The following is a 26,917-nucleotide window of genomic DNA, read 5'->3' on the forward strand; positions in this document are numbered from 1 at the left end:
GATTTAAACGACTTTAAAACACACAAGTACATGCCCGAAGAATTAAATCAATTAATTACGTACCTTTGCGCTTCCAGCGAAATTAAAAAACAACATACATGCTAATTAATTTAACCGAATTTAAATCAATTAACATGCTCGCAATTTAAACCAAATAACATGCTTGCAACGATTTAATCGATTACACATAATCACATAAAATCATACAAACATAAGCATGAAATCATAGTTTAAATTTAAACCCTAAATCGAAACTAGGGTTTCGAATATTTACCTCTTGACGCGTGAGGTAGGAGCGAACGATACGTCGTGATTACTACGGAAACCAATCCGTAGAATCGGGGCAGCGATGAAGCAGCAGCAGCGGCGGTGTGGCAGCTCACGGCGGCGCGTGTAGAGCACGCGCGGTCTTCCGGGGCGGCGCGTGGGGCAGCGTGCAGCTTCGGCTCGTGCGTTGCTCCTCGATTCTTCGATCTACGGTCTTCCTCCTCTCGGATTTCACCTCGTATACTTCGATCTACTAAATCGTGGCACTAGACACGAAAATAGTTAGAATAAAACGGAAAGAAAATAAAGGAGAAAGAATACCGAACAAGAACGGCCGACGAACGGCCGTTTTCCGGCGACGGAGCGACGCCAACGGCGGAGGTGGCCGCGCGGGAGAGGGGCGAGAGAGAGAGAGCTCGGCCGCTTAGGGTTAGGGTTTTGTGTGTTGTGTTCTGTGTGCTAGGGCTATAAATCATGTATTTATAGTCCCTTGCATAAAACCCTAGCGGGCTTAAGTTGGACTGGGCCCAACAGCTTAAGCTTGTTAGTTTCTTTAATCGCTCGTATCTCTCAATTCAACGATCGAAAAATTGTAACGATTACATTTTCCGAGTCATTATAATTTTCTCGTCATTACGAGTGCCATCTCTTATTTTCCAACTTTCCAAAAGTGGAAACCCTAGTTCAGTGGACTTTCTAAATTTGGAAACTTCCCGATTTAGAAAGTTCACTAACACGTTCGCTTATTCTTTTCCTTTTCTTATTCTCATTCATAATTCCAAATTACGAATGTTGGACTCAATCATATTGACTTCCAATCATGCAAAGATAAACTATTTTATCTCTGACCGTTTATTCAAAGATCTCATGTGCACGAGCAGTGTGACCCTCGATGGTTCAGGTGTAAGCTAGCCGTGGGCCCACAACCCTTTGTGGTTAAAACTCGTCCCCTTCGAGTTACGATTAAGATGAAGCTCGTTTCACCTTAATCACCCAACGAATCAAGATTGGCGTCTAGCAACTACGCGTCATGATTCCCTAGATACAAATGAAGTGCCTGCAAGAACCTTCAGATATAGTTAACGTACAGTACGGTCCCTTCGATGGTTATGTCCCGATCGAACTAGAGGCATTGGTTCATCGAGACCTCTTTATATGTTCGATGACGGTGCGATCGTTCTAAGTGTTGCAATCCTTTCGTGCATGACTTAGAGAATCGAATTCTCTAATCATCACTTAGTCAGCTCTGGCCAGAGACTTAGATTGATTACAACCTTTCAGAACACACAGGACATCCAAGACTATTCTAGCGATCGAATCCCCGACTACAATGCACAGACCTCCCACTAGATTTCGGACTGCACGAACACTGGCCCTTGGGATGGTCCTCGGTGGAACTCAGGGACAGGTCACGATACAGCTGGTCCTCTAGTGAAGTCACGGTGATGTCTAGGTCATAAGGACTAATGGTGTACAACTATACCATAGATATCTCTACTCGATTATTGGGAACCACTTAGAGATTTCTAGGGTGAGGGAGTTCAGTGAACTCGTCAACTTACGAGCACCCACTTATGCATGCCGATATCACAATACCGTTTACTGATGAGATGCAGTACACATACAGTAAGTGCTAGTCTTAATGGGAAAGGCCGATATCCTCATTAGTGGCGTAACCCTTCGACTAGGAACACGTTTAACAATTATAATACTTAAGTAAATATCTCACGATCCTAACGATCAATTACTAGTACTTGTAATAACTGTAAGGACTATATCTATGCTTGTGACAAAGGGACAAAGATATAGAATGCCAATGTGTTTTATCATTAATACGAATAAAGGTTCGTTTATTACAATAATAAATACGAAAGACCACAGCCACAGGTTGGCTTGTTGGTCACCTACTCTAACAATGATTTCAAAAGATGTATGTGCTTTGCTAGATCAAGCTGCAATCGAAGTTAAGCAACTATCGAGACTCATTCACTCCAAGACGCATTGTCCGTGAACAAGTCTCGAGAGGGCATTTGTAGACACGTAAATTTAATATAATATATATTATATTAAATTGAATCCCAAGATTATAATTTATCTTGCAAAATAAGTCATGGAGATAATTATCAATTAATTATTGACCAATATGATTGTTTCTTCTCTTCCAAGTTATAAGAGATAAATATCAATTTAAAGAGAGCCAATCAAATCGCGCCACGTCATCAAGAAGACTTTGTGTAGGACTCTTATTCTACCACTATAAATAGGGACCCTCCCTACACAATTCAAGACACAACTCAAGAAGAATAAAAACCGTAGTAGAAAATTCTCTCTACAATATTCAAGTCGTTCTTCATCAAATTCAAGGCGTTCTTCCTCAAATCGAAGGAGTTCATCAAATCGAAGGTGTTCTTCATCAAATCAAGGCGTTAAAGCGTTTAATTCGAGATTACGGTGCTAAACCCTCGAATTAACGTTATTAACATCAAATCAAGATCGAAGGAAGATTGAAGGGCCAAATCCATCAAGAACTCCAAGATCTTCAAGTCAAAATCCGTCAAAGTTCAGCGTTCGATCCGAGATTCAAGTCGCAAGACCCTCGGAAGACGTTATTCAAATCCAAATCAAATCCGGAGAAGATCAAGTCAACGACTCGTCTCCGAAATTCAAAGTCAATCATATATTTTTCTTGAGAGAATAATCAGAGGATTAAATTAGAGTTTGTAACCCGCAATATTTTATTTTAATCCAATAAATTTATATTTGTGCAAGTTTTTCTTGTTTGTCTAAATCGCAGATAAGAATTTGTTGCTACACCGCCGCCTCAGGTTTGGATAAGCAATTTCTTGGGTCTATAATGGAACGCGCATTTTTTTCTTTTTTTTGTGGGAAACAGTTCTGGAACGCGTATTTTTTTCTTTGTTGTGGGAAACAATTCAGTTTATCAGTTCTTTGGTAGTGGTTTTGATTATTGACTCAGTTTTGTGATAAAAGTGGCCGGAATTCTGACGTTTCTGGAATTCCGTTGTAATCTTAGCTTGTTGGAGGTGTTTTGTTTTGAGATAAAAGTGGCCGGAATTCTGACGTTTCTGGAATTGTTGGAATTCTGACGTTTCTTCAATTTCTGAGATCATTGATATCTTTTTAATTCTTCAATTTCTAAGATCACTGATATCTTTTTAATTGCCGATTTGATCCGAAATTTGGGTTACATTTTTGTAGATTATCAAATACCTTAATTATCGTTTAGTTAGAATTTTTCTTCGTTTTGCAGTTCTTATAATCGAGAAAAACAGCGGTGTTCAGAAAAAAAACATGGTTAGTGGAGGTTTCTTTTCCCTTTCGCCTTTTTTTTTCTTTTTCTTTTTTCGGGAAGTTTTTGTTCACACTTATTTTTACTAATAAATCTTTACGTGTTTTTCAGACTCAAGAAATTTGGAACGATATTAGATTAGACACAAGTTCTTAATTATCTATTTTATCGAAACCTTTTGGCTGACCCGTTATCGAATTGAATAACTTGAAAGCCGACTTCGCGAAAAAAACGGACGAACCAAAGAAGTTGGCAAAAAATAAAGCAAAAATTCTGAGACTCTGGAAGCAGGCCGATGACAATGAAGAAACACAGAGTGAACCGACTTATTTACTAGTAAATATGTCGAGATCCAAGTAGAGGAGAGTGAACCGACTTATTTACTAGTAATTACGTCGAGATCCAAGTAGAGGAGTTGATGAAGGAAACACAAGTCGAACGTAAGAAGATAAGAAAGTACTTTTATTGCTTAAGTGCTTCGATGTTGGATTTTTGTTGGATGATTACAAACGAAGATCATACCCCTATTTATACTAAACCACCTCCTTAATGGACGGTGGAGATCTATTTGATCAAACGGCTAGGAGTCGTTCACTAGAACACTCCAAAATATAGTGAACAACTCCAAAATATTCCTACAAAATATCTACAAGGGAGGGTTGTAGAAAGCTTTCTAGAATCCTCCAAGAATCTTTACTTATATCTATACATTTGAACCAACTTGGGTCATAACCCTATTTGGGCTAAGTTTTAGGCTTCTTAACCTCCCAAACCAAGGGAAACTGGCAAAGGGTTGGGCCAAACTAACGGGTCGTGACAAGATACTAAATACTAACTATAAAAACGAGCAGAATACAAATAAATCCATAAAATGATAAATCAACTGTCATACATGAATTCATCAACTAAACGAGCATAATACAAATCGATCCTTAAAATATTAAGTTTGACCTATAAGAATGTACGTGTAAGAAAATTCATAGTTGATGGAGTAATTATAATTATCCAAACATGAGAGTCTTTTCGTAATTTGACCTTATCTTAAGGGTAGCCGTAATTTACCCTACTTGTTAGTTGTTACCACTAAGGTAGTGATGCGGTTGGGTTTTTCCACTTCGAGGAATCTCGAATCTTTAACTCCGTTCTATGTTAGGCCTGTTCGTCGCGGGCCTGCAAAAGGGACCGGGAGAGGTGCTCCCGGCGTTAGCACTCCGACGCCCAAGTTAGAACACCTCAAAGATTCGGAGATAAATATATTCGAGAGAAAATAGTGTGTTAAGATCAAGAATTCTCACCTTAAGGTTTACGAACTTTCTATTTATAGGAGAGGCTTTTCGGATCCCATTGCTTTCATCCAATTCGATTAAGGGAATTATTTCAAGTCCATGACAATAAGTCTTAGTAGTTAAGTTATGAAGATATTTTCTATTCTTAGTGTCTAAGTTATGAGGTGGCATCTTTATTTCGTCGCTCGGGGTTCGCAACTCTGCGCTCGGCGTTCGGTGCTTTATGGCTCGTCGACTCGGCGCTTGGCGCTTGGGGCTCGGCAGTTGGCACTTGGCACTCATGAGCTATCTTTAGCTCGTTTAGTGGTCTCCAACTTGTCGGGGGTCTCGTAGTTCGTCTCTACTGGATAATGTATTATATTCTTTGGGTCTTAGATTTGTGGGCTTAATGTTTTGGGCTATTTATAAAGATCCGATAAAATGGGCAAATAAGTCCGGGTCTCATGTGGTCTTAGAACCTTCTTCGAGCGTGGGCCAACTCTGTTGAGCCTTACTTTATTGGGCCATGTAAATCTGTCCAGATCAGGTAGTTAGCTCCAAAGTAATTAACACATCTAGGGTATTTCATATCACTCCTGAATAATTACATTCTTGTATAAGGATAATGATATTTGTAGTTATTAAATCATTAAAATAAAATAAAAAGTAAGAGTTAATTGCAAATATCATCCCTGCGAAATTGCTAATTGTCAAATATCCTCCTGTCAAAAAAATATTCACCTATGACCCCCTATGCAATACAAGTCAAGGTATCTAGGCCCCTCGGAGAAAATCGTATCCCTCACGTGCTGATGCTGTGAATTTTTCTCCCTTTTTGCATGGGAAATGTCAGATACACCCCCACCCAAGCCTTTTTTTCTTTTTCTTTTTTTCTTATTTGTTTTCCTTCTTTTTCTTTCCTCTCCTTCCTTCTTCAGCTTCCTCAAACCCATTCCGTCAAACATGTATCTCATTCCTTCTTCATCTTTCTCAAACCCACCCCTATCAAACATGTAGAAAAATCTTCTTGTAGAACCCATAGCCTGATAAATCTATAGAAACCAGTGACATAAGTGCTTTCTCGCCTCTGCAACTCTAAGGATGACCGTTGCCGCCGCACCGGTCGCACCACCCACCGCCGCGGCATGGCGACGACCTCAATTGTGAGAAAATCGTTCAATCCTCCATTTTTTAGAAGATCTTAGTAGATTTAGAGGAAGAAATGGAGAGAAAATAATGTTAATATAACCTAATTTTAGGTCCAATTTTATTTTTTCATCAGGCCACTAAGATGAGTGGATTAACTGTATTCAAAATGTGAACTTTAGAATGTACTGTGTCCATTGTTGAATTTTTTTGCTTGGAGTTTGTGCGGCGGAATGTACTCTTTTTTTTAATAGTTTTTTCAAGTTTAAACGAAAAATTCAAAATATTATAATAATAATAATAATAGTTAATATAGGAAAACCGTTAGTTTTAATGTGATTTGACAGTTTTGCCCCCAAAATCTTCTTCTTCCTCCCTTCTTCTCCATCTTCCTTCTCCATAATGTTTTATTTTTTTTCTTTTTTCTTTTCCCCATTGCCGAACATGTAGAAATTGATGTGAAGTTTGGTGGGCTGGAAATTTAATTTCAACATTGGCAATTCACCCTTTCTTCACACACACACAGAGTAGAGTCAACCGTTACATAGAAGCCAAAGTTTCTCAACCAATCTTCCATGCCATTTTTTTTTTTACTATACCAAGTTTCAATTACATGTGTGGTATGAGTGTTTCTTTTTTTTAATAATGAGTATTTAACAATTAGAGATTTCACATATATGCTATTTGCAATTAACCCTAAAAAGTAAACAAAAATTTAAAACATTTATATTTAAATTTTTACAATGTTACGTATCCTTTCAAGGCAGGCATCACCTACATTGGTTAAATTATAACAAACTTATTGTTACAGGTTGATCTCAATTTCCGGGCATGTTTTTTGGCAAGAAACGGTGTCATTGCCCCCCGTTCGTCTCATCGGATTTTTCCCTAATCTAAATATAACTCTATAATAATAATCCTAATGGTGTTATTTGTAATTGACACATGTCAATTTGTGATTGAATATTTAGGTTGTTAAATTTTTGATAACTCAATTTTCAGCCCATTTTACTATTACTACATTCTTAATTATAATTAACATGAGTTTATAATGGGGCCCATTTTAATAATGATTAAAGTCCCACTAACGTAATTAAGGCCCTTTGGCCCATTTCAATTGACAATTATTGAAAAAGAATCTCAATTTGAAGCACGTGTTTGATGTTTCGTCCATATTATTATTATTTGTTTTTCCTTCTTTTCCGCAGGGGCCCGGGCCACCGTTTCTTTTGTGTGCAAGTACCCCGGCCCCACTCTATTTTTTCCTGCTCTCTCAATTTCTTAAAAATATCCTTTTCACCCCCAAATACTTTGATGTATCGATATTTCACCCCTCAAATCTTATAGTATAATCGAATGTTCTAGCATGCTATTTCCATTAGCAATTTTCACGTGCTTATTGCATCCATTAAAAAACATGTTTACTTTTAAATTCCCCATAAAAGATAAGCCTTTCCTTTTACTCTTAAATAACACGCATCAATTCATAATTCCAGTTGCAAAATAAAAGATCTGCAGAGAATTAACACACAGTCAGTGTGTGTGTGTGTGTTTTTTTTTGGTTGAACATATATATATACATGTCGAGTTCAAGGAATTTTCCCGATGGCCGGCGGCGAGAGAAGGCGGCGCCGGAGAAGACGAATTTCGCACAAACTTGCAATCTTGTAAGCCGTTATATCAAGGAAAAAGGTAGTCTCAGAGATTTGAACTTCGAAATTGGTGGTAAAGTGGAGAGCCTCGAAGATTTAGGTAAACAAATTTTTTTTTCCAGCTGTCTTAAGAACAAATTTCATTGTTTTATTGTGTGTACAGTTTTTTTAATAGCTAAGATGGGGAAGTTATATGTTACACCGGGTATTTGTTAACCGCAGATGAGGTTAAATAACTGACCACTAAACACACATACATATGGGTGTGTGGGATTATGTGCAGATCTACGCGGGTTAACAGTCACCTGATGTTAATAACCGGGTGTAAATTATAGAATTTTCCCGATAAGATGTAGACGGAAATCTAGATAGATCTGTAGAATCTTGGAATAGTTTCCATTATGAAAAAGCTAATCCAGATTGGAGTAGATTTGCATTTTAGGAATGTAATTTGTAATGTTTGTTTATGTTTTGGTGGAATAATTTTTCTAGTACCAGTCAAATCATGTTTGAAATTTTCAATTTTCCGAATCAAAAGCTAACCAAACATTAAAAAAGAATCACTCTTTTCCGATTCTTCACTTTCGAGCTAATGAATCTACGTTTTTTCGTTAGTTTCGGTGAAGCCTGCTGCATCAGCTTCTACAACGAATGTACTTCCAAATAAGGGAAAATCGGCTCAGCCTTCATCGGAAAAGCATACATCTTTGCGTTCTTCGATTATAATTGTGGAAGACGACTCCAACGAAGCTAGCACAAGGTATATTTTTTTTAAACTTATTTAATAACATAAAAAATAGTTTAAGGGCTTATTACTAATAATACAGAATTTTAGAATCTTGTTTCCTGATTGGTTTTTCAGCAGAGAGGAAACAAGAAAGGTGGCCAAGAATGCACAGTTGACCATTTTCTACTCCGGAAAAGTATTGGTATTCGATGATTACTCCGTCGACAATATTCGAGAACTTGTGTCGGTTGCTAAGAAGGGTAGCTCCAAAATGTCCTACGGCATTTTGTCGACAAACACCTTGCAACAAAAACCGAACCCCGGCAGTTTGAGAGAGGGGCTTCCGCCGAGGCCTCAAGCTGGCAATTCGTTGAACATTTGCAAGGAGAAGATAAATTCTACCGCCGATCGTGACGTGGCATCGACTTCGATATCAAACGAACAACTTTCCACACAATCTGATGCTAATGGTTCTGGTATTTGATACTTCATTATTGTAGGAAAAAAAAAACTTTGAATTTTCGGATTGTATTAATTAATTAATTATTTATTTATATATTTATTTTTGTTTTTGTTGCAGATTTGCCAATTGCAAGAAGATCATCAGTTCATAGGTTCATGGAGAAGAGGAAAGAAAGGTATAATTTATAAAAAAAAAAAAAAAAAAAAAAAAAAAAAAAAAAAAAAAAAACTATGTATATTTTATAGATCTCAAAGTATTTTATTTTATTTTTAAATTTATTTTATTTTATCTGACATTATTTTTATTTTGCATGATTATTGTTAAAAGGGCTGTTATGAGGGGACCTTATCAAAATCAAGAACAACGTCCTACTTGTTCTTCAAAGGGTGATCAACAATTTGATCTCAATACTTAGCCATTTACTTCTGCACTGCAATAAAAGATTAGGGTTTATATTAATTGTTGTATCATGTATGATTTTCATTTTTCATATTATTCATTGGGAAATCTCTTGCAAGTGATGTTTATAATTTACGGATTTTTTTTTATTATCGTGAAATAGACCGTAAACCATATAAAAGATGTAAACTGTAATCAACAAACTCAAGTTGCAAAAAACCGTGTTATCTTTAATTCACCAACTAAGCCACGTTTAAGGGCGAAATATAATCTCATTATCGATCAATAGACAGTGAAACTGTTCAATCAATAAACGGGTATCAATAAATTTTTTTTTTTGTTCCTCAGGGGATGATCTACCGCATGGAGCAAGCGGATCTGTGTTAATTAACTCAAATTCAAATTCATTTGCCAACAGTCACTAAGTGGAGCTTGTCATACATGGTTAGCCTAGTGTGACTTACGTCTCTCGTATGATTTGCAGGTTATATATATTACACGCAAATAACCATACCCATATTTTAAAATTCAAATGATTTAAGACACATAATATTATGATCAATAAAACAATTTATTCAAATAACAAATTCTAAAAATATTAAAACGTGGTTAATTCATTAAACACTAAAGAAAATATTAAATTGGGCCACAGAAAAATGGGCCTACTTGAATTATTATCAATTAACGAAGTACGACCCGGTAAAAGCTCGTCTATAAATCACCCCAACAATTTTACAATGCCAATAAATTCCCTCCTTTTCGGCCACTGCTCTCTTTCATTTTTTTTTCTGTCGTTTTCTTTTTTGTCTTTTTTTTTTTCTTTTTTTTTTTCCTTTATTTTTTTCCTTTCTTCCCCGTTTTACCATTTTTTCTTTCTACAAACCCTAATATTTCGATAATTTTATCGAGATCGAATCGTATTACCTGCGAGAATCAACCAAAAAAATAAAAAAAATGCAGAATCAGAGGCTGAAGCAGCAGCAACATCAAGCTCTGATGCAGCAGGCTCTTCTCCAACAACAGTCTCTCTATCACCCCGGTCTTTTAGCAGCTCCCCAGGTTTTTTTTTTTTTTTTTTTTTTCGCGAATTCATTTTTGCTTGTTTGAAGTGCATCGGTAATTGATTATTTGCTGTTGTTTCATTCATTTTCGTGATAGCGATCTTCTTCTGTATTTCTCGCTATTGTCGTGTTTTTTCCGCTTAAATTCAGAGATTTAATTTAAGTTTGTGGTGGCTGTTAGCCAGATTTTCTGCTTATTCACGATTTCATGTTCCGTCTCGCTAGGTTTTCGGTTGGTTGACTGTAGATTGGGTGTTCTAACTACATGGCTCGTTAATTTAAGAATATTCGTGCATTTGGTTTGTTTGATAATACATGTGCTATTTTTGAAAAATGAATATGTGTTAATGCTGTAGAATTTTGTGTTTTGCTGTTATTTTTTATATTTGGAAGCTTTGTTTTAGGTTTATTATATTTTGGAAACTTTTTTATTGAATTTTCTTACACACGAACACGACTCGCCCAAGTACATGTGCTGCAATTCTAAATAATTGAACTTGAGAAGGAAGTAGTAGTTAAATTCTACTACTCTGTAGTTTTCTGTGTTTGGGGAATTAAGTGATAAAGGAACTTATTGGATTTCTTCCTTATGCTATGGTAGTATTCTAGAAGTTTTTCATATGCTAGCTGCTTTAGTTTGTTAGAAATAGAATAAAATGCACATTTCATTCTTCTGTTTCTTTTAATGTTGCCATTATGGCATTCCAACGCACCCTCATTGTGGCTTCGTTTTCCTTTTTCCTTTCTCTTCGAGTCTTTACCCTTAGGTGGATGGTTGATATCGGCAGATAACTTGGAAGTTTTTTTTTTTATTTCTTTATTTTTTATTTCTTTTTTTTTTGTCCGCCTTCTCATTTTGCAGATTGAGCCTATTCCAAGTGGAAATCTTCCTCCTGGTTTTGATCCAAGTACATGCCGCAGTGTGTGAGTGTTTAGAGATTTTTTTTTTTGAACTTTTTTGTTTTTTCCTTTTTTTCATGGCATGCTTGCTTAGCTTGCACATTTGTGCAATATTTCTTTCCATCTTCTTGTTTATAGTTAATAAGAATGTGTCTTTACACGATTAGTTCTGTTCCATGTCTTGGATCTTCATTGTCCTTCCATCTTGTGATGTTAAAAGTTTGTTGTGCTCATGCTTGTGATATCATTTTGTATTTTCTTGAGGTGTTTCGCTGAAAAAATTATCTGATACTTCTTGTTTTACCTTTCCTTTTAAACTTATAGGCGTTTTGCTTTTTATGCAGATATGTCGGGAATGTTCACACACAGGTGACGGAAATACTTCTTCAAGAAGTTTTTGCTAGCACTGGGCCTGTGGAGGCCTGCAAGCTTATTAGAAAAGAAAAGGTGCAGTAATTCTAAATTGTCCTTTTTCTCCATTAATATTTATCGACATATGGTTTCCGATTATGTCCCCTCTGAAAATGTTGACATTTATACCCTTTTTGCTACGTGCAGTCATCATATGGATTTATCCATTACTTCGACCGTAGATCAGCCGCCCTTGCAATAGTGTCCCTCAATGGAAGGCATCTGTAAGTAGTATTTGTTGAAGATTTGCTGTTAAAGTTGTTGTTTCATTTTGAACTATAACATATTTTGTGATATTCAGATTTGGCCAACCTATTAAAGTTAACTGGGCATATGCCAGTGGTCAAAGAGAGGATACGTCAGGTTGTTTAACTTTTAATATTTTCATACTCCCAATTTATGTTGGCTTTAGCATATATCATCTTTTACCGGCAGTTGTCTCTCGTCTCTCTTATGAAAGTTTCTACCCCTTGTTTAGGCCACTTCAACATTTTTGTTGGTGATCTCAGTCCCGAGGTCACTGATGCCATGCTGTTTGCGTGCTTTTCCGTCTACCCTGGTTGCTCGTAAGTCTCTCTCTCTCTCTCTCTCTCTCTCACACACACACACACACACACACACACACACACACACACACACACACACCCAAAAAAACCCGGACCGGAAATATTAAGCCATGAGTTTGTCAAAGTAATTGTTCAAGTGTTATATTGTACTAAAGTGTAGTGTTAGTATGTGCTGATTGTCTATGCACTGGTCTTAGTGATGCGAGGGTTATGTGGGATCAAAAGACTGGGCGATCCAGGGGATTTGGATTCGTGTCTTTCCGAAATCAGCAGGTATATTTTTATGCCTTCTCTCTGAATCATAATTCAAACAATAATTTCCCTTGCCTGAATCCTTTTGGAAATCCTTTACAGGATGCTCAAAGTGCAATAAATGATTTAACTGGTGAGAACATCTCTGATTAATTTCTTTGAAAACATTTCTTTTAATGATTCATGAAAATGTCGTATGACTTGCTCTGGTTTGTTAAACGAGGAAATAATATTTTACATGGTATTTGGTAACTTGTCAGGTAAGTGGCTTGGCAGCAGGCAAATACGTTGCAACTGGGCTGCGAAAGGTGCCGGAACCAGTGATGACAACCAGAACTCAGATTCTAAAAGTGTTGTCGAACTTACAAATGGCTCCTCAGGTCAGTATGTTTGTAATAAAAACCGAGTAAATTAACATTAAGAAATGATGAAGTATAAAATTAAATGAAAAGAATATAGTTGTAGTCATAACTAATGTCAACTCAGATAACTAATGTTTGTACACACTTTTCTTTTACAGAAGACGGTAAAGAGGCAGCAAGTAGTGATTCTGCTCCTGAGAATAATCCTCAATACACCACTGTCTATGTCGGCAATCTTCCTCCAGATGTAATCCAAACCGCCTCTCTCTCTCTCTCGTACAGAACATTTCTTTTACGTCTGTTTTGTTGGTTTCTGGAGTATGTTGTAAAATTAAATCGGAGAATTTTACTTGAAATGATGTGTTCTTTTTATAAGGAACTAATCTGAGTATTGTTAGTACAGATTTTTATAAAACTTTCTTGTCTTTGTTTTATTTTGCCAGGTAACACAGGCTGACCTCCATCGGCATTTCCACGCACTTGGTGCGGGATCGATTGAAGAAGTTAGGGTCCAACGAGACAAAGGTTTTGGCTTTGTCAGGTACAGCACACACGCTGAGGCTGCTATGGCTATTTCAATCGGAAATACCCAGTCATCATATCTCTCCGGCAAACAAATCAAGGTTCGTTTCTATTTTTTTTTTCCCCAAATTTTCAGACGTAAACCTTCAATTGGCTATTTACGATAAATTGATAAATTTATTAAACCTGGTCTATTACAGTGCTCGTGGGGAAACAAGCCGACCCCACCTGGAACAAGCTCAAATCCGCTGCCGCCACCTGTACCGGCATCTATGCCGGGGCTTTCTACGGCAGAGCTGCTAGCGTACGAGCGGCAACTTGCAATGAGTAAAATGGGCGGCATTCACCCGCTAATGGGCGGCATGCACCCACAGGGGCAGCATGCTCTCAAGCAAGTGTCGATGGGAATGGGTGGTGCTGGTGCCAGCCAAGCTATTTACGATGTCGGTTATCAGAATCTTGCTGCCGCTCAGCAACTCATGTACTATCAGTAATTTATTACGGACTTTGTGAGAATCTCGACTGTTGGATTTTTTCACTTGATGCTCCCGTTTGAGTTTTTTTTTCTTTCTCCGAAGTTTGTAGGATAATTTGTAAGGTTTTTTGTTTTTCGCATTGTTTATCGACTGAATATGTATGTCGTCGCCCCCTATGTATTTTACACGTTCTTTGTATGCTTCTTTTCTTCGTGTTCGGATTAGAGTAAACTGTGGTTTCGTTTGAGTTATTTGACATATACGTGGGATAATTTATCGACCAATGGGAAGCAAACCAATTCGTTAAGTTTCGAACGCGTGCAGTGTTGTTATACATAAAAATATGAAATAGTTATTGTTAAATTGTCGATCTAAACACTCCTGAATCTCCTCTCTGCATATATATTATATTGTTACATTGTTACATTACACCGTAAACTACGGCCATTTAAGGTAAGATCATATTACGAAAAAACCTCTAATGTTTAAGTTATTACAACTATTTCCGTCAACTATGAATCTTTTAACACGTGTCCACCTATATAGTGTCGAATTCAACATAATCTACTCTCTATATATATTGTTGGGTAAATAGCACTTAAGCCCCTGTGGTTTGGACTTTGTACACATGATCCTATTGTACTTTTAATATTAGTACATGACCCCATTGTACTTTTAATATAAACACATGATCCCCTATGGTATTCAACTTGATAACAATCATGATTCATACTCATTAGAAAGAAGAAATTGTTGAAAGTACAAGACAGTTATGTGCTTATATTAAACTAAAGGGGTCGTGTGCTATATTAAAAGTACAAGGGGTTATGCGCACAAAGTTCAAACTATGGGGATGTAAGTGCTATTTACCATATATTGTTATTAATTCGCAAATATATAGACATGAAAAAGCACACAAGCTCGACCCAAGTCTTTCTTTCTCTACCCCACTGCGCAAACACACACACGCACACATACGAAGAGAGCAAAAAACATAGTTTATAGCAAATTTGTCGTAGAATTTTCTGGGTATGCATTTCTTCTGAATTGAAGTTTCGAAGATCGGAATTCTGAATTTAAAGAGATCCTCCAAGTTATGGGGATCTCGTTCAAGGTTTCCAAAACCGGTAAGAGGGTTCACCCGAAACCGTTACCGCCCGATTCCGCCTCTTTTCCTGTCAAAGACGAAGAATCAAACGACACCGTTTTTGCTTCCTCGAAGAAGAAGAGTGGCACAATTTCTCTCTCTACTCGGAAACTAGCGGTACGGTGATTATTGTATTTTTTTTATTTTGCCAAAAAAAAATTGTTTTCATCTTTATAAGCAAATTTATGTAGAAATTTATCAAATTTCGATTGTAAATCATGAATTGCTTAATTACCTGCTTCATATGTACGATATATCTGAGAATGATCTTTTATGATTAATGATTTATTTTTCTGTTATGTTCATGGCATATAATTAGGGCTTTTGTAGATTTTTTTTCAGTATATGGAACAGAAGAAGCCATGGCAAAAAATTGCGTCCCTGAAATGTTATTGGCTTGTTTTATTGATTATTAATTATTAATTAATTTGATTTTTTTTCCTTTTATTATTCTTAAAAGATGAATTTTTATCTTTGTTTAGTTGCTTAATTAAGTATTTTCGTCTTTGATTAATGAAGTTATCTGTTCTTGTTATAGGGGCAGACTAGCGAGAACAAGAGCGTAGTTGAAATCTCTGGTAAGCGGATTCGATTATAAATATGGTGTCGGAAGTTTCGATGCCTCTCGCTATTGCATTTTTACCTTTTGTGATTTTTTTTTCTTTTACAGATAATGAAGTTTCGTTCACTCTAAGCCTTTTCCCCGACGGATATTCAATAGCGAAACCTAACGAGGTTTGCTTTAATTACTTTACCTTTGATGCCAATTAAAGCAACCGTGTGAAGATGGATTTATTTAGCCAAGTTTATAATTATGAGTTGGTTGACTTTGTGTACTGTGAATTTTCAGAATGAACCTGGCCGTCAAACTTCTGTTGAAATACCGAAATTTCTCCACCCATACGATAGAGCATCAGAGACTCTGTTTTCGGTAGGTGTTACTGTTTATAAATAATGATTTTTTTTTAAATTTTGTTTTATGTTCATGAAAGCAACATCAATTTCTTCATCTTCTATTTTATTCGTAACCTCTGTTAATTAGTTTACCTTATATATGCATTTTTTTATTTATTCGGAAGGCAATTGAGTCCGGTCGATTGCCTGGAGAAATTCTGGATGATATACCGTGCAAATACATGGATGGTACACTTGTATGTGAGGTTAGTTATCTCCGATTTAAAATACTTAATGGTAATTATAATAAAAGGCACAAATTCGTTGATTTGAAGATGCTTTCAAGTGAAGCATAAGAACATATGAAGAAATTTTGATCCATAAATTTATTCTTAATTTATGGTCGAGAAACGGCTTCCTCTTCATAATTACTTTTAACATTTTGTCTTGTTCTGAATTTCTGATAATCATGCTCTCTGCTTTATATTTATTCACGCTTCTTACATTTTGCTACTTTAGAAAACGATTTACAGAAAATTGAAAAATAATTAGTGTAAAATTCCGCTCTCATATGATTGTCGACTAATATTGCAGGTCCGAGATTATCGGAAGTGCTCCTGGGAAGGACAGAATGTGGCTTCTGTGGATAGCTCACCCGTCATTACCCGTATATGTCTTAGAATGTCTTTGGAAAATATAGTAAAGGATATTCCAGCTATTTCAGACAGTGGTTGGACATACGGTGATTTAATGGTAAGTGATCGATCCTCTTGTCTTAAATCTATTATGCTCTAGAAGGTTCTAGACAGTCTTTCTAACCAGAGTTTATTCGCATTTGGTTAAAGGAAGTGGAATCCAGAATTTTGAAGGCCCTGCAACCACAACTTTGCCTAGATCCTACCCCACAGCTCGATAAACTCACTAACAACCCCGTTTCCACCAAGGTTTGTATTCAAATCGTTATTTTTTCTAGTAAAAAACAACAAAAGATTGCGTATTTTTAATCCTTTGTTGTATTTTTTTTTTCTTTTTCTGCAGTTAAACTTAGATCTGCGCAGCATGCGAAGGAAAAAAATGAGGCTGGCTCAAGAAGTAGCTGTGTTGTCGAATAATGTCAACGGGAAAAAGGTATATCTCGAGAGAGTTCCAGAAAGTTCTAGAATGGGGGACTTGGGATCTTTAGTGCAGCAGCAGCAACCTTCGTATGAGAATTTGAACACTCAAAACAATGTTTCGAGCACTATGCTACCACTAAGGAACAACAGCTTTAGCTCCGACGCCTCTCTTATGGCATCTCACCAGTCAAAGTACCAAATCGGGATCGGCAGCCCTCGGATTATGAAGGATCAACGGTCAGGATCTCTTTTGAACGTATCCGTAGCTTCGCCAGGTGGACAGGATATGATGATTCCATTCTCCGATGATGTCACTGCTGCTTCTATTCATGGTAAGAGAGAGAATCAAGATTCGCAATCTTCTCCGCTCACCAATAAGAAGGCTAGGCTCACGCAGGCAGGTGGCGATGGGGGTATACAGAATATGGGCCCCCAAATGGACAGCTTACATGGATCCGAATTACACTGGAAGAACACATTATTACAGCACCAGCAATCGACGGGGAGAGGAATTCAGTATGGTAATAATAATAATAACGGCATGCAGAAGTTTCCTCACCAGGTGTTTGATGGAGGTCTGAACCAGGAAATGGGTCCCAGTAATCAAATGCCGTTCACTATCGGACAACAAGGAGTAAGATACAATTTAAAGGAGGAGCCGGTCGAGGCAGATAGACTGATGGGAGTAGAATCATCGGAATTGACAAATATCGATCCAAGATTGCAGCAAAGAATGCCACATCATCAGTTCGCCAGGTCGGGTTTCCCTCAGACAACATGGAACAACCTCGGTCAGCCTCTTGATAGTGCTACTACTAATAATAATAATAATACTAGTCAGAAGAGGAAACTAGTACAAAGCCCGCGTGTTTCTTCTGCTGGGGGATTGCCTCAATCTCCGTTGTCTTCGAAATCTGGAGAACTTTCTAGTGGTTCGATTGGGCATCAATTTGGAGCGGTTGCGAATAGTGGATTTGTGTCTTCTCAAAAGGAGAAAAATGCAGTCACGTCTGTACCTTCTGTTAGTGTGAATGATTCCATGCAGCAGCGGCAAACCCAGGTGCAGGCAGCTGCGAAGCGGAGATCTAATTCTCTTCCTAAAACACCTGCATTGAGTGGGGTTGCTTCTCCTGCAAGCGTTGGCAATATGAATTTACCAATAAACGCAAATAGTCCTCCGGTTGGGAATCAGCCTTTGGGTGATCAGACCGTTCTTGATCGATTCTCCAAGATTGAAATTGTTGCTATGAGGTATTTTTCTAATCATCAGTGGTAAAATCTCGTTTTGTTTCTTACACTTGTTAATTTTTTATTATTTTCTTTTCAGGTGTCAACTGAACTGCAAAAAGAATAAGGTAGATGAGTATCCGATCAGGAAGGCTAATGCGTATTCGACTCAACAGCTTGCTTCTCATCTTTCAACTGATTTAAACAACGAGAATTTGAAAGACGAAGCATGTAAGATGCCGTTATCGACCTCAATGATAGGGGGAAACATGAATGTTTGCAAAGTCAGGATCTTGAACTTTATCCAGACCGAGCGCGTTATTCAAGGTGTGTTGTCTTGACCTTTTTTTATTTTATTTTATTTAAACGTAACAGTGTCGTGGTTAAATTTGGCTGATTATCTTACAATTGGCATCTCTCAGGTAATAACATCCAATTGGTTCCAAAGGGGAGAACAAGGATGATCATGTCTGAGAAACCAAATGATGGCACTGTGGAATTTTATATTGGAGAAATCGAGGATGCTGAATACTTGGCCGCAGAGAATTACCTTCCAACATTACCAAATACTGTGAGTTTTATGCCTAAATTGGGGAACCTAAAATTAGGATTCGACATATGGTGTAATTATGTATCTGCAATTTAAATATATGCGTGTTGATCTTTTTTCCCGACTCCTGCAGAACATTGCCGACTTACTTGCTGCACAATTCACTTCACTGGTACGATACCATCGTCTTTTTACTGTATGATTAAATTAACATTTAAACTCCTTAAATTAAGTGAATAATATATATGTGTATATAAATACTCGAGCAGATGGTACGTGAAGGACATCCCTTGGAGGGGGATCATCTCCAACCAAAGCAAGTTCGAACGAATGCCACCTCAGCAGCCCAACTTAACTTCCCTTCAACATCCGAGATGCAACACCAGTTTCCGGAAGGTGTTTCTGTTCCGCTACCCAACGATATTACCAAACCTAATAATAATAATAATAGTAATAACAATAATAATAATGGTAATGCACCGGTGAACAATCAAGGCCCGAGAATGCTACCTCAGGCGATCCAAATGTCTCAAGGGCTACTGGCTGGTGTTTCGATGCCTACTAGATCACAGCAGCAAACCGAGCAAATGCCACCTCAGCATCCTCAGTTCCAAAGATCACCTATGATGTTATCAGCAAACTCGATGCAACATCTGAACATGGCTCAGAACGCAAACATGCAGTTAGGACCTCATATGACAAACAAACCTTCACCTCTCCAGCTTCAGATTTTGCAACAACAGCACCAGCAGCAGCAGAGGAAAATGATGCCTGGCCTTGGAAATGTCGGCATGGGGGGCAATATCGCTAATAGTAATAATATGGTGGGGCTTGGCGGATTGGGCAGTGTATTGGGAATCGGTGGCGGCGGTAGGGGGGTGGGTGGGGGTGGGGTTGGTATCTCCGCTCCGATGGGGTCCACAATCTCTTCGAGCATGAATCAGATGAATCAGAGTGCGATGAATCTGAGCGCTGCTTCGAATATCAATAGCGTTATTAGAAACGGGAATCTCACGCCTGCTCAAGCTGCGTACATGATGAAGATGAGGATGGGGCAGAACAGATCAAACGTTTTGGGCAGCAGCCCTCAGTCGTCGGGCATCGGGGCCGCCCGGCAGATGCTTCCGGGACCTTCCGGGCCCTCTATGCTGGGCCGGGGTAACATGGGCCAGATGCAGCGCACGGCTAATATGGGCCAGATGGGCCCGCCGAAGCTGATGCAGGGGATGAATATTTACATGAACCAGCCACAGCAGATTCAGCAGATTCAGCAAATGCAGCAGTTTCAGCAGATGCAGCAGCTACAGCAGCAGCAGCAACAACAACAGCAGCAGCAGCAAGAAAATGTTCTTTCGCCTCCTCAAGTGAGTTCACCGATACCCCATCAAATGAACCAGCAACATCAGCAGCAACTGCAGCAACAGCAGGCTAGCCCACAGCAGAGAGCGCCGCCTATGAGCCCGCAGCTCAGTTCGGGGGGTGTTCATTCGATGGGTGGTGGTGCTGCTGCTAATCAAGAAGCTAATTGCCCCGCGAGCCCTCAGTTAAGTTCCCAGACTATGGGCTCGGTCGGTAGTATCACCAATTCTCCGATGGAACTGCAGCAGCAAGGTGTCAGCAAGAGTAACTCTGTAAATAATCCGTGAGTTTGCTTCATCTTCCAAGATTGCCCTTCTATAACGTTTATCTTTATCATCGATTATTGTTCGTGTCTGCTACTGAATAAATCAGACATGATGAAGCCATGTCCAGTGGGAGGAGGTACATAATTATTTCTTTTCTTTTCGGATTTGTAGCGAAGGTTGTCATAGTGTATAACATTGCCAGATGTTTTTATCTAGTTTGGATTTATTTGACCTGAAAGTAGTTTGTTGCCTTGTAAGAAATAACAGTCTCCCCTCAATATTACATTACTTAAGAGTTACATAAGTGAAACAAAAAATAATTATTAGAGTCTGCAATGCTCTGTTCTAACATGGCTTCTTGATATGTCCTTCACATTGCAACATCCTGCTAGTGCCATGGTGGACTCGAGCTCGTCTTTGAGCATATCTACGACTCTTTTAACCCCATGATCTCCCTTTGCAGCTAAGCCATAAATAACTGGTCTTCCAATCTGTAGATTATTGAAAAACCGTTGTAGAATTGTAGAATAATACTTGTATATGGCAGAGTAACTGTAGTAACTGTATACGTAAAACTTTACCATAACAGCTTGTGCACCGAGAGCTAAGGCCTTGAATATATCCGATCCGCGTCTCACTCCTCCGTCGAAAAGAACTGGAATATTCCCTTGCACTGCAACCACCACCTGCAAAATCATTATAACACCACAAGTGTTTTATTGGCTATGTAATGTAAGAAGTATGGAGAAGAATAGACAACCTCTTCAAGAACAGTGATGGTGGCTGGACTATAATCGAGTTGACGAGCGCCATGGTTAGAAACAATTATTCCCGATACACCTACCTCCAATGCTCTTAATGCTGCAAAAATTAAGAATTAAGAATTTTGGCTATGTCGCAAGGCGTGTAGTCGAAGATATACCATCTTCTCGGGTGAGAATCCCCTTCAACAATATTGGCAAACTTGTAATGGATTTCAACCATCCGATATCCTGCCAAAAATAAAAATAAAAGCTCGAATATTTAACAAAATTCCCTCTCAGAAACAAATTCAAGCCAATAGCGATGCCTATGAAGAAATTGGTAATTTATACTATACCTCCCAGCACAGTGAATCATCGAAAGACGCAGACGCGAAGGCTTCAATATTCGAACCCTTATCCTGTACATGGATAGATAATTATTTCATTCAATACAAAAGTTAACTATACGAAAGACGTAAAACACTCGTGTATTAGAGCACAACATTAGAAGAGACTCCCTTTACATACAGAGACAACTTGTGTTGAAATAAGCCCTTCAAAATTCTTCAACTGAGGTGCAATCATCCTGCATAGTTATGTCATATATAGTCTTTCTACATTCTTGAGTTGTAAGAAATACAAAAAAATACAAAAAAATAAAAAAAAATACAAAAAAAAAGATTATTAGAAAGTTAACTTGTTCTTAATATCTGCCTCCCTTCGCCCGAGTCTAGGAGTATCAACAGTAAGAATTACAGCCTTATATCCATTTCTTTCGGCTCTTTTCACCATCATAGCTGATATTTCCCGTCTTTTATACACCTGTTTTTACGTTGACTATTTAACGAAATATCTCCAATTTTATATAAATATGCTTAAAAGAAATAATACAAAGTGATTCAGAGATGTACGTATAATTGTAAGAAACGAACTGCATTGCAGCTCGAAGCAACTTCCTCCACCGTACATGTTGACATAAAGGATAACACCTATTGTATCATCATTTAAGCACCCAATTATTATTATTATTATTCCTTTTTTTTTTTTTTTTAACAATTCAACGAGATAAACAAATAGTACCATTATAACGTTTGAGGCAGCCGAAGCTTTGGCCGTGGCAACTTCTCCTAGAATAAATTATAAATTACAAATTACAAATTATTACATTATAAAAGAAAAAAAAAAGAAGATTTATATATACATATAAGTTTTATTAATATTGACCTTCGAAATGTGCCAATTTGTGCATGGCTGTAGGGGCAACGATAACCGGGGCCGATGTGGTGTAGCCCATAATCGTTGTTGTCGTATCTATTCTGCTTATATCTCTCATAATTCTTGGACGGATTCTGATCAGTGTTACATAAACTAATTAGCATGTTTAAAATATTGTTTGTTGGGAAATAATTAATGTAATAATACAGTTAAACCTCTATAAATTAATACAGTCGGGACTAGCAAAATTCTATTAATTTAGTGAAATATTAAATTACCGAACTAATAATTTAGTTGGTTTTTACTGAGCCGCGATCTGAGTCTATTTAAGCGAAGTTATTAATTTATCCAATATTAATTTATCGGGATTCTGCTGTATATATAATTATAGGTGATGGAATAAACTTACGTGATTCTTTGAAACGCTTTCACGTTTTGTTCGAGTGTGTGTTGGTCTTCGGCTCCGCCCGCATAGAAGTCGTAGTACATTTTCGGAAGGGCCCGCCTCGCAAGTTCTTGAAACTCGATTATATTTGCACTTTCACCCATGATTTTTATATCCTGCAAAAACAAGCTCAAGTTCAGAGAACATGATCAATGTATATCATATTGGAGAAGAAGGGTATTGTTGTCATTTCAGAACATGACATTTTCTGTTTATTGGATTTTTTTTGTCTTTTTTCTCTTGTTTGTTATTTTTGGGCTTGGTTTGTGTGATTAGCTCGTCAGCAAAACTCAGGCGGAATCAGAAATTTGGATAATATTGTCTCGATTTTTTTATTTTAATTACAGAAAAATATTAGGAAGTAAATGTGAACCAATTTGTAATTTGTAAATCTTTGTGTACCCTAAAATATATAATTTAGAAGATGTTTATTAGTAACTAGTAAGTAATCAAGAAATAGTTCACTCAAAATTTGTTTCACTATTTGTTTAATTGCCAACGAATATTGTGTACTATATAGCACGCACTTTTTGCTTAAAATCTTCAAAATGTGCAAATATTTTTTTAATATTTTTTATGGGGACAACTATTTTGAATACTAGTTTTTTCTTAGTTGAATACCAAAAAAATAAAAAATAAATAATTAATTATAAATTACTTTAATACCCTTAATGAAAATTAAAACCAAAAAATATTACAAATACTATTTTTCTTTCTTAAAAACCAAATAATCAAAAACCTAAAAAAAACATTTCCCTCCTCACTCACAAACCCCTCACCTCCTCCACCTCCTTCTTCTCCCTCCCCAAAAACCCTCCTAAAAAACCCCAAAACAAAAGAAATCAAAACCTTACACAACTTGCAAAATGGCCTCAAATGACAATAGAATGGTAGTTTACGAGCAAGGAGAACCCATTCAGGTATGTATTCATGTATTTTTTGAGCTAAAACATCGATTTTGAATTTTTTTTTTTTTTAAAACTCGCCATGTATTTTCGACACATACAGGTCGAAAATACCCTTATTTTTCGACGTGTATGTGTCGAAAATACCATTAAGTTTCGACACCAAAGTGTCGAATTCTGATACAATTTTCGACACTTAAGTGTCGAAAATTACCCATATTTTCGACACTAAAGTGTCGAAAATTGTATCAGAATTCGACACTTTGGTGTCGAAAGTTACCTATATTTTCGACACTTAAGTGTCGATTTGGTTCCTGTTGCAAATTTACTTGTCTTATATTTTCGACACTTTTGTGTAGATCGATTGCACCCATTCATTTACCACGTCAGAAAAATTCCCAACAAAAGAAGCTTTAATGGCATGGGTTCGTGAAGTATGTAAAAGAATTGGAATGGTGTTAATGATTGGGGGTTCGAGTGACGGGGATAGAGGACGTAGGACACCGTATGTGATTGTTCGTTGTGAGCGTGGGGGCCATTATGTTGGCAAGAAGGTACCAGGTGAAGATGATCAAAGACCGGGAAAAAGGAGCACCGGTTCAAAGAAATGCAATTGTCCGTTTAAATTGAAGGGGACAAGAGAACACAAGGATGATGAAAAGGCTGAGTGGAAACTGGATGTTAGTTGTGCTATTCACAACCACAACTTATTCGAAAACTTGCACGGACACTCTTATGCCGGAAGATTATCAAAGGAGGATGTTTCCTTTGTTCACACTATGAAGAAGGCAATGGTGAAACCAAGGGCAATTCTAAGAGCATTGAAACAAAAGGACCCGTCTAATGTAACTGGTATGAAGACAGTTTACAATACTATCTCTAAGTTAAATTTCAGTGAATTGGATGGGAGATCTCAATTGCAATCATTGTTCGTCAAGTTGAAAGAAGATGAATACCTCTCGTACCATAGATCGAACGAGTTGAATGCGATTACCGACTTGTTTTGGATCCACCCGAAATGCATTAAGTTGGCACAGTCGTATCCGTACGTATTCGTCATCGATTGCACGTACAAGACCAATCGTTACGGACTCCCATTTCTTGAGATTGTGGGTTTTACTTGTACCAACAAGACGTTCTCAATTGCCTTTGCTTACTTGGACCACGAAAAGACGGAAAATTTTGAATGGGCGTTGCGTTGTTTGAAGGAGGCCATGACCAGTTGTCCTCGGCCTAATTGCATTGTAACAGATCGAGATTTGGGTTTAATGAAAGCAGTGGCCAATGTGTATCCATCGAGTCATCACTTGCTGTGTCGGTGGCATGTGAACAAGAATATAGTGGCCAATTGTAAGAAATTGTTCCCAAAGGACATCACCAAATGGAAGCAATTTCAGTCGAGTTTTTCGGCTCTTATTGAAAGAAATACCGTAGAGGAGTTCAATGAGGATTGGGAGGATTTGAAAAGAACATTTATGGGTTATCTCCCGGCTATAGAGTATGTAGCCAATTCATGGTTGGATCCGTACAAGGAGAGACTTGTATCGGTGTGGACAAATAAGTATACTCATTTTGGAACGTACACTTCTAATAGGGTGGAGGGGGCACACGGACGAATGAAAAGGGATGTGCGTAATTCAACTGGCACATTTGTGGATTTGTATACGAAAGTCCACAATCAAATTGTCGAACAACACAATGACATCAAGGCTTCCTTTGAAGTAAGTAAAAATACTTACGAGCACACTTTCAAAACGTTGATATACAATGAGCTTCGTGGAAGTATCTCAAAATACGCTCTGCAACTACTCAAAGTTGAGGTGGACAATGCGAAACTATTGCAACCGAGCGATATGGGTTGTAGTTGCGCCATCCGAACAACCCACAGTCTACCATGTCGCCATGAACTTCATGAGTATGTTGTTGTGAACAAATGTCCTATCCCACTTGAGTTAATAGGCTCGTATTGGAAACACATGAGTATGGAGCCCGTCGCGACCACAGGCCAAGTCATCCTACCAACCATCGACGAAAAAAAAAAAATTTGCAATTTTTTCAAAAAAAAAAAAAAAATTGCATACAGCTCAAATTCGACAGCTAGCTGTCGAAATGGAGCTGTATACAATTTTTTTTTTTTTTTGAAAAAATTGCAATTTTTTTTTTTTTGTGAAATTAACCCCAAATATATTGCAATGTAAGATAAAAAACATATTCTAAGTGTTTTTGGACAAAAAAAAAAATTTCAAATTATCAAAAATATTTTCATTTAAAACAACCAAAATCCATACAAAACTAAATTAAAAAACAAGTAAAACAAATAAAATCCATCAAATAACATCCATCTAAAAAAATACAAGACTAATCCTGTGTTTTTTTCTTCCTACTAAACACGCGTTTCACAACCGCCTGTGGGGCATCGGACGAGCTCGATGGCGGTGGAATTGGCCCTATCGAGCTACCTGGAGGTGGTGGTGGGGCATCCGATGAACTCGAAGGAGGTGGAAGTGGGGCATCCGGCTCGATCAATCTGACAATATCATTTAGGGTCCCCCACATGACCGTATGAGCGTCGGATGGCGCAAGTCCCCGCACCTCGCTAAGTGTACCCTTCACCAACTCCAAAATTTGTGAAAGTTGGACCTCCTTATCGGTACCACCCTCTGGACGAGCTTCATGGGGTCGAGGTCGATCCGCCTGGGGTCGAGGTGGATGGGCTCCATGCCTACTCAGTTGTAACATGCATCTGGGTCGGAACCAATTCATGTAGTCCGGCGAAGTGTCCGCCTCCCCGAGTTCAATTTCAACGGACCTCGACTCCTCGTCCAGACAATACTCCTCCCACCGATCAGAGAATCGTTCGCCGTACGCAACGAAAATTGAGTTCTGGACCGGTCGACCTTTGCTAGCCAGAGCTTTGTACATATCTTTTGACATGTATGCACGACCTGGAATGATTTGCACCCGGTTGAACTGCCTCAACACTCTGTCCGGATGATATGCCTCGAAGTGGTCCATGCAACATATCATCCCACTAAACCAAGCAGAATCTGGCATCGGGAAACGATCACGAATAGCCGTATACGGTGACCATAAAACCTAGTAAAATAAATAAAAAATTAGATGTAAAAACCTACTTAAGTAGTAATAACAAATTATTAAACTGGTATGTTACCTGATCGGGGATCAAATCATCTAATCGAGATCGCAGGTACGACGCTCGTTCAGGCGTTGAAGTAGTCTTTGACTGAGGCTCCCATCGGCTCGCTAATGGC

At 37.9% G+C, this 26,917-nt stretch overlaps 5 protein-coding genes across 8 annotated transcripts; 4 read left to right on the forward strand and 1 right to left on the reverse strand.

The window, feature by feature from the left end:
- The first annotated feature begins 7,365 nt into the window (after positions 1-7,365).
- Positions 7,366-9,337, forward strand: LOC105975692 (jasmonate ZIM domain-containing protein 1). Of its 3 annotated transcripts, none has more exons than XM_013000903.2 (5): positions 7,366-7,740; positions 8,256-8,400; positions 8,506-8,843; positions 8,948-9,005; positions 9,158-9,337. In XM_013000903.2, the coding sequence occupies exons 1-5, from the start codon at positions 7,569-7,571 to the stop codon at positions 9,243-9,245; spliced, it is 801 nt and encodes a 266-aa protein (XP_012856357.2). In that variant the 5' UTR covers positions 7,366-7,568; the 3' UTR covers positions 9,246-9,337. The 3 variants fall into 3 exon arrangements, with proteins under 3 accessions (XP_012856357.2, XP_012856356.2, XP_012856358.2); XM_013000902.2 differs by having other exon boundaries at positions 7,372-7,740; positions 8,503-8,843; XM_013000904.2 differs by having other exon boundaries at positions 7,432-7,740; positions 8,503-8,837.
- A 634-nt stretch (positions 9,338-9,971) lies between these two features.
- LOC105975691 (oligouridylate-binding protein 1B) lies at positions 9,972-13,982 on the forward strand. The gene is made up of 12 exons (XM_013000901.2): positions 9,972-10,288; positions 11,153-11,214; positions 11,535-11,637; positions 11,749-11,825; positions 11,903-11,964; positions 12,080-12,167; positions 12,365-12,440; positions 12,522-12,552; positions 12,680-12,799; positions 12,940-13,028; positions 13,225-13,404; positions 13,504-13,982. Exons 1-12 carry the CDS (start codon positions 10,184-10,186, stop codon positions 13,795-13,797), a joined length of 1,287 nt encoding a protein of 428 aa, XP_012856355.2. The 5' UTR covers positions 9,972-10,183; the 3' UTR covers positions 13,798-13,982.
- A 675-nt stretch (positions 13,983-14,657) lies between these two features.
- Positions 14,658-20,575, forward strand: LOC105975693 (nuclear receptor coactivator). Of its 2 annotated transcripts, none has more exons than XM_013000905.2 (12): positions 14,658-15,043; positions 15,465-15,504; positions 15,597-15,661; positions 15,777-15,857; positions 16,006-16,086; positions 16,415-16,573; positions 16,666-16,764; positions 16,859-18,186; positions 18,263-18,489; positions 18,585-18,733; positions 18,846-18,884; positions 18,982-20,575. In XM_013000905.2, the coding sequence occupies exons 1-12, from the start codon at positions 14,876-14,878 to the stop codon at positions 20,356-20,358; spliced, it is 3,813 nt and encodes a 1,270-aa protein (XP_012856359.1). In that variant the 5' UTR covers positions 14,658-14,875; the 3' UTR covers positions 20,359-20,575. The 2 variants fall into 2 exon arrangements, with proteins under 2 accessions (XP_012856359.1, XP_088679303.1); XM_088823177.1 differs by having other exon boundaries at positions 14,703-15,043; positions 15,471-15,504.
- LOC105975694 (peroxisomal (S)-2-hydroxyacid oxidase GLO4-like) lies at positions 20,019-22,859 on the reverse strand. Its single transcript, XM_013000906.2, has 11 exons — positions 22,705-22,859; positions 22,305-22,429; positions 22,161-22,207; positions 21,992-22,069; positions 21,778-21,902; positions 21,609-21,666; positions 21,437-21,499; positions 21,260-21,329; positions 21,098-21,198; positions 20,919-21,023; positions 20,019-20,828 (listed from the first exon to the last, which is right to left on the reverse strand). Exons 1-11 carry the CDS (start codon positions 22,842-22,844, stop codon positions 20,661-20,663), a joined length of 1,080 nt encoding a protein of 359 aa, XP_012856360.1. The 5' UTR covers positions 22,845-22,859; the 3' UTR covers positions 20,019-20,660.
- A 543-nt stretch (positions 22,860-23,402) lies between these two features.
- Positions 23,403-25,551, forward strand: LOC105956159 (protein FAR1-RELATED SEQUENCE 5-like). Its single transcript, XM_088822808.1, has 3 exons — positions 23,403-23,660; positions 24,005-25,366; positions 25,510-25,551. Exons 1-3 carry the CDS (start codon positions 23,607-23,609, stop codon positions 25,549-25,551), a joined length of 1,458 nt encoding a protein of 485 aa, XP_088678934.1. The 5' UTR covers positions 23,403-23,606.
- Positions 25,552-26,917: the final 1,366 nt, after the last annotated feature.

The sequence above is a fragment of the Erythranthe guttata genome, chromosome 9, assembly GCF_056151865.1.
Source record: "Erythranthe guttata isolate IM_541 chromosome 9, IM_541, whole genome shotgun sequence".
In the NCBI taxonomy this organism is placed as follows: Eukaryota; Viridiplantae; Streptophyta; class Magnoliopsida; order Lamiales; family Phrymaceae; genus Erythranthe; species Erythranthe guttata.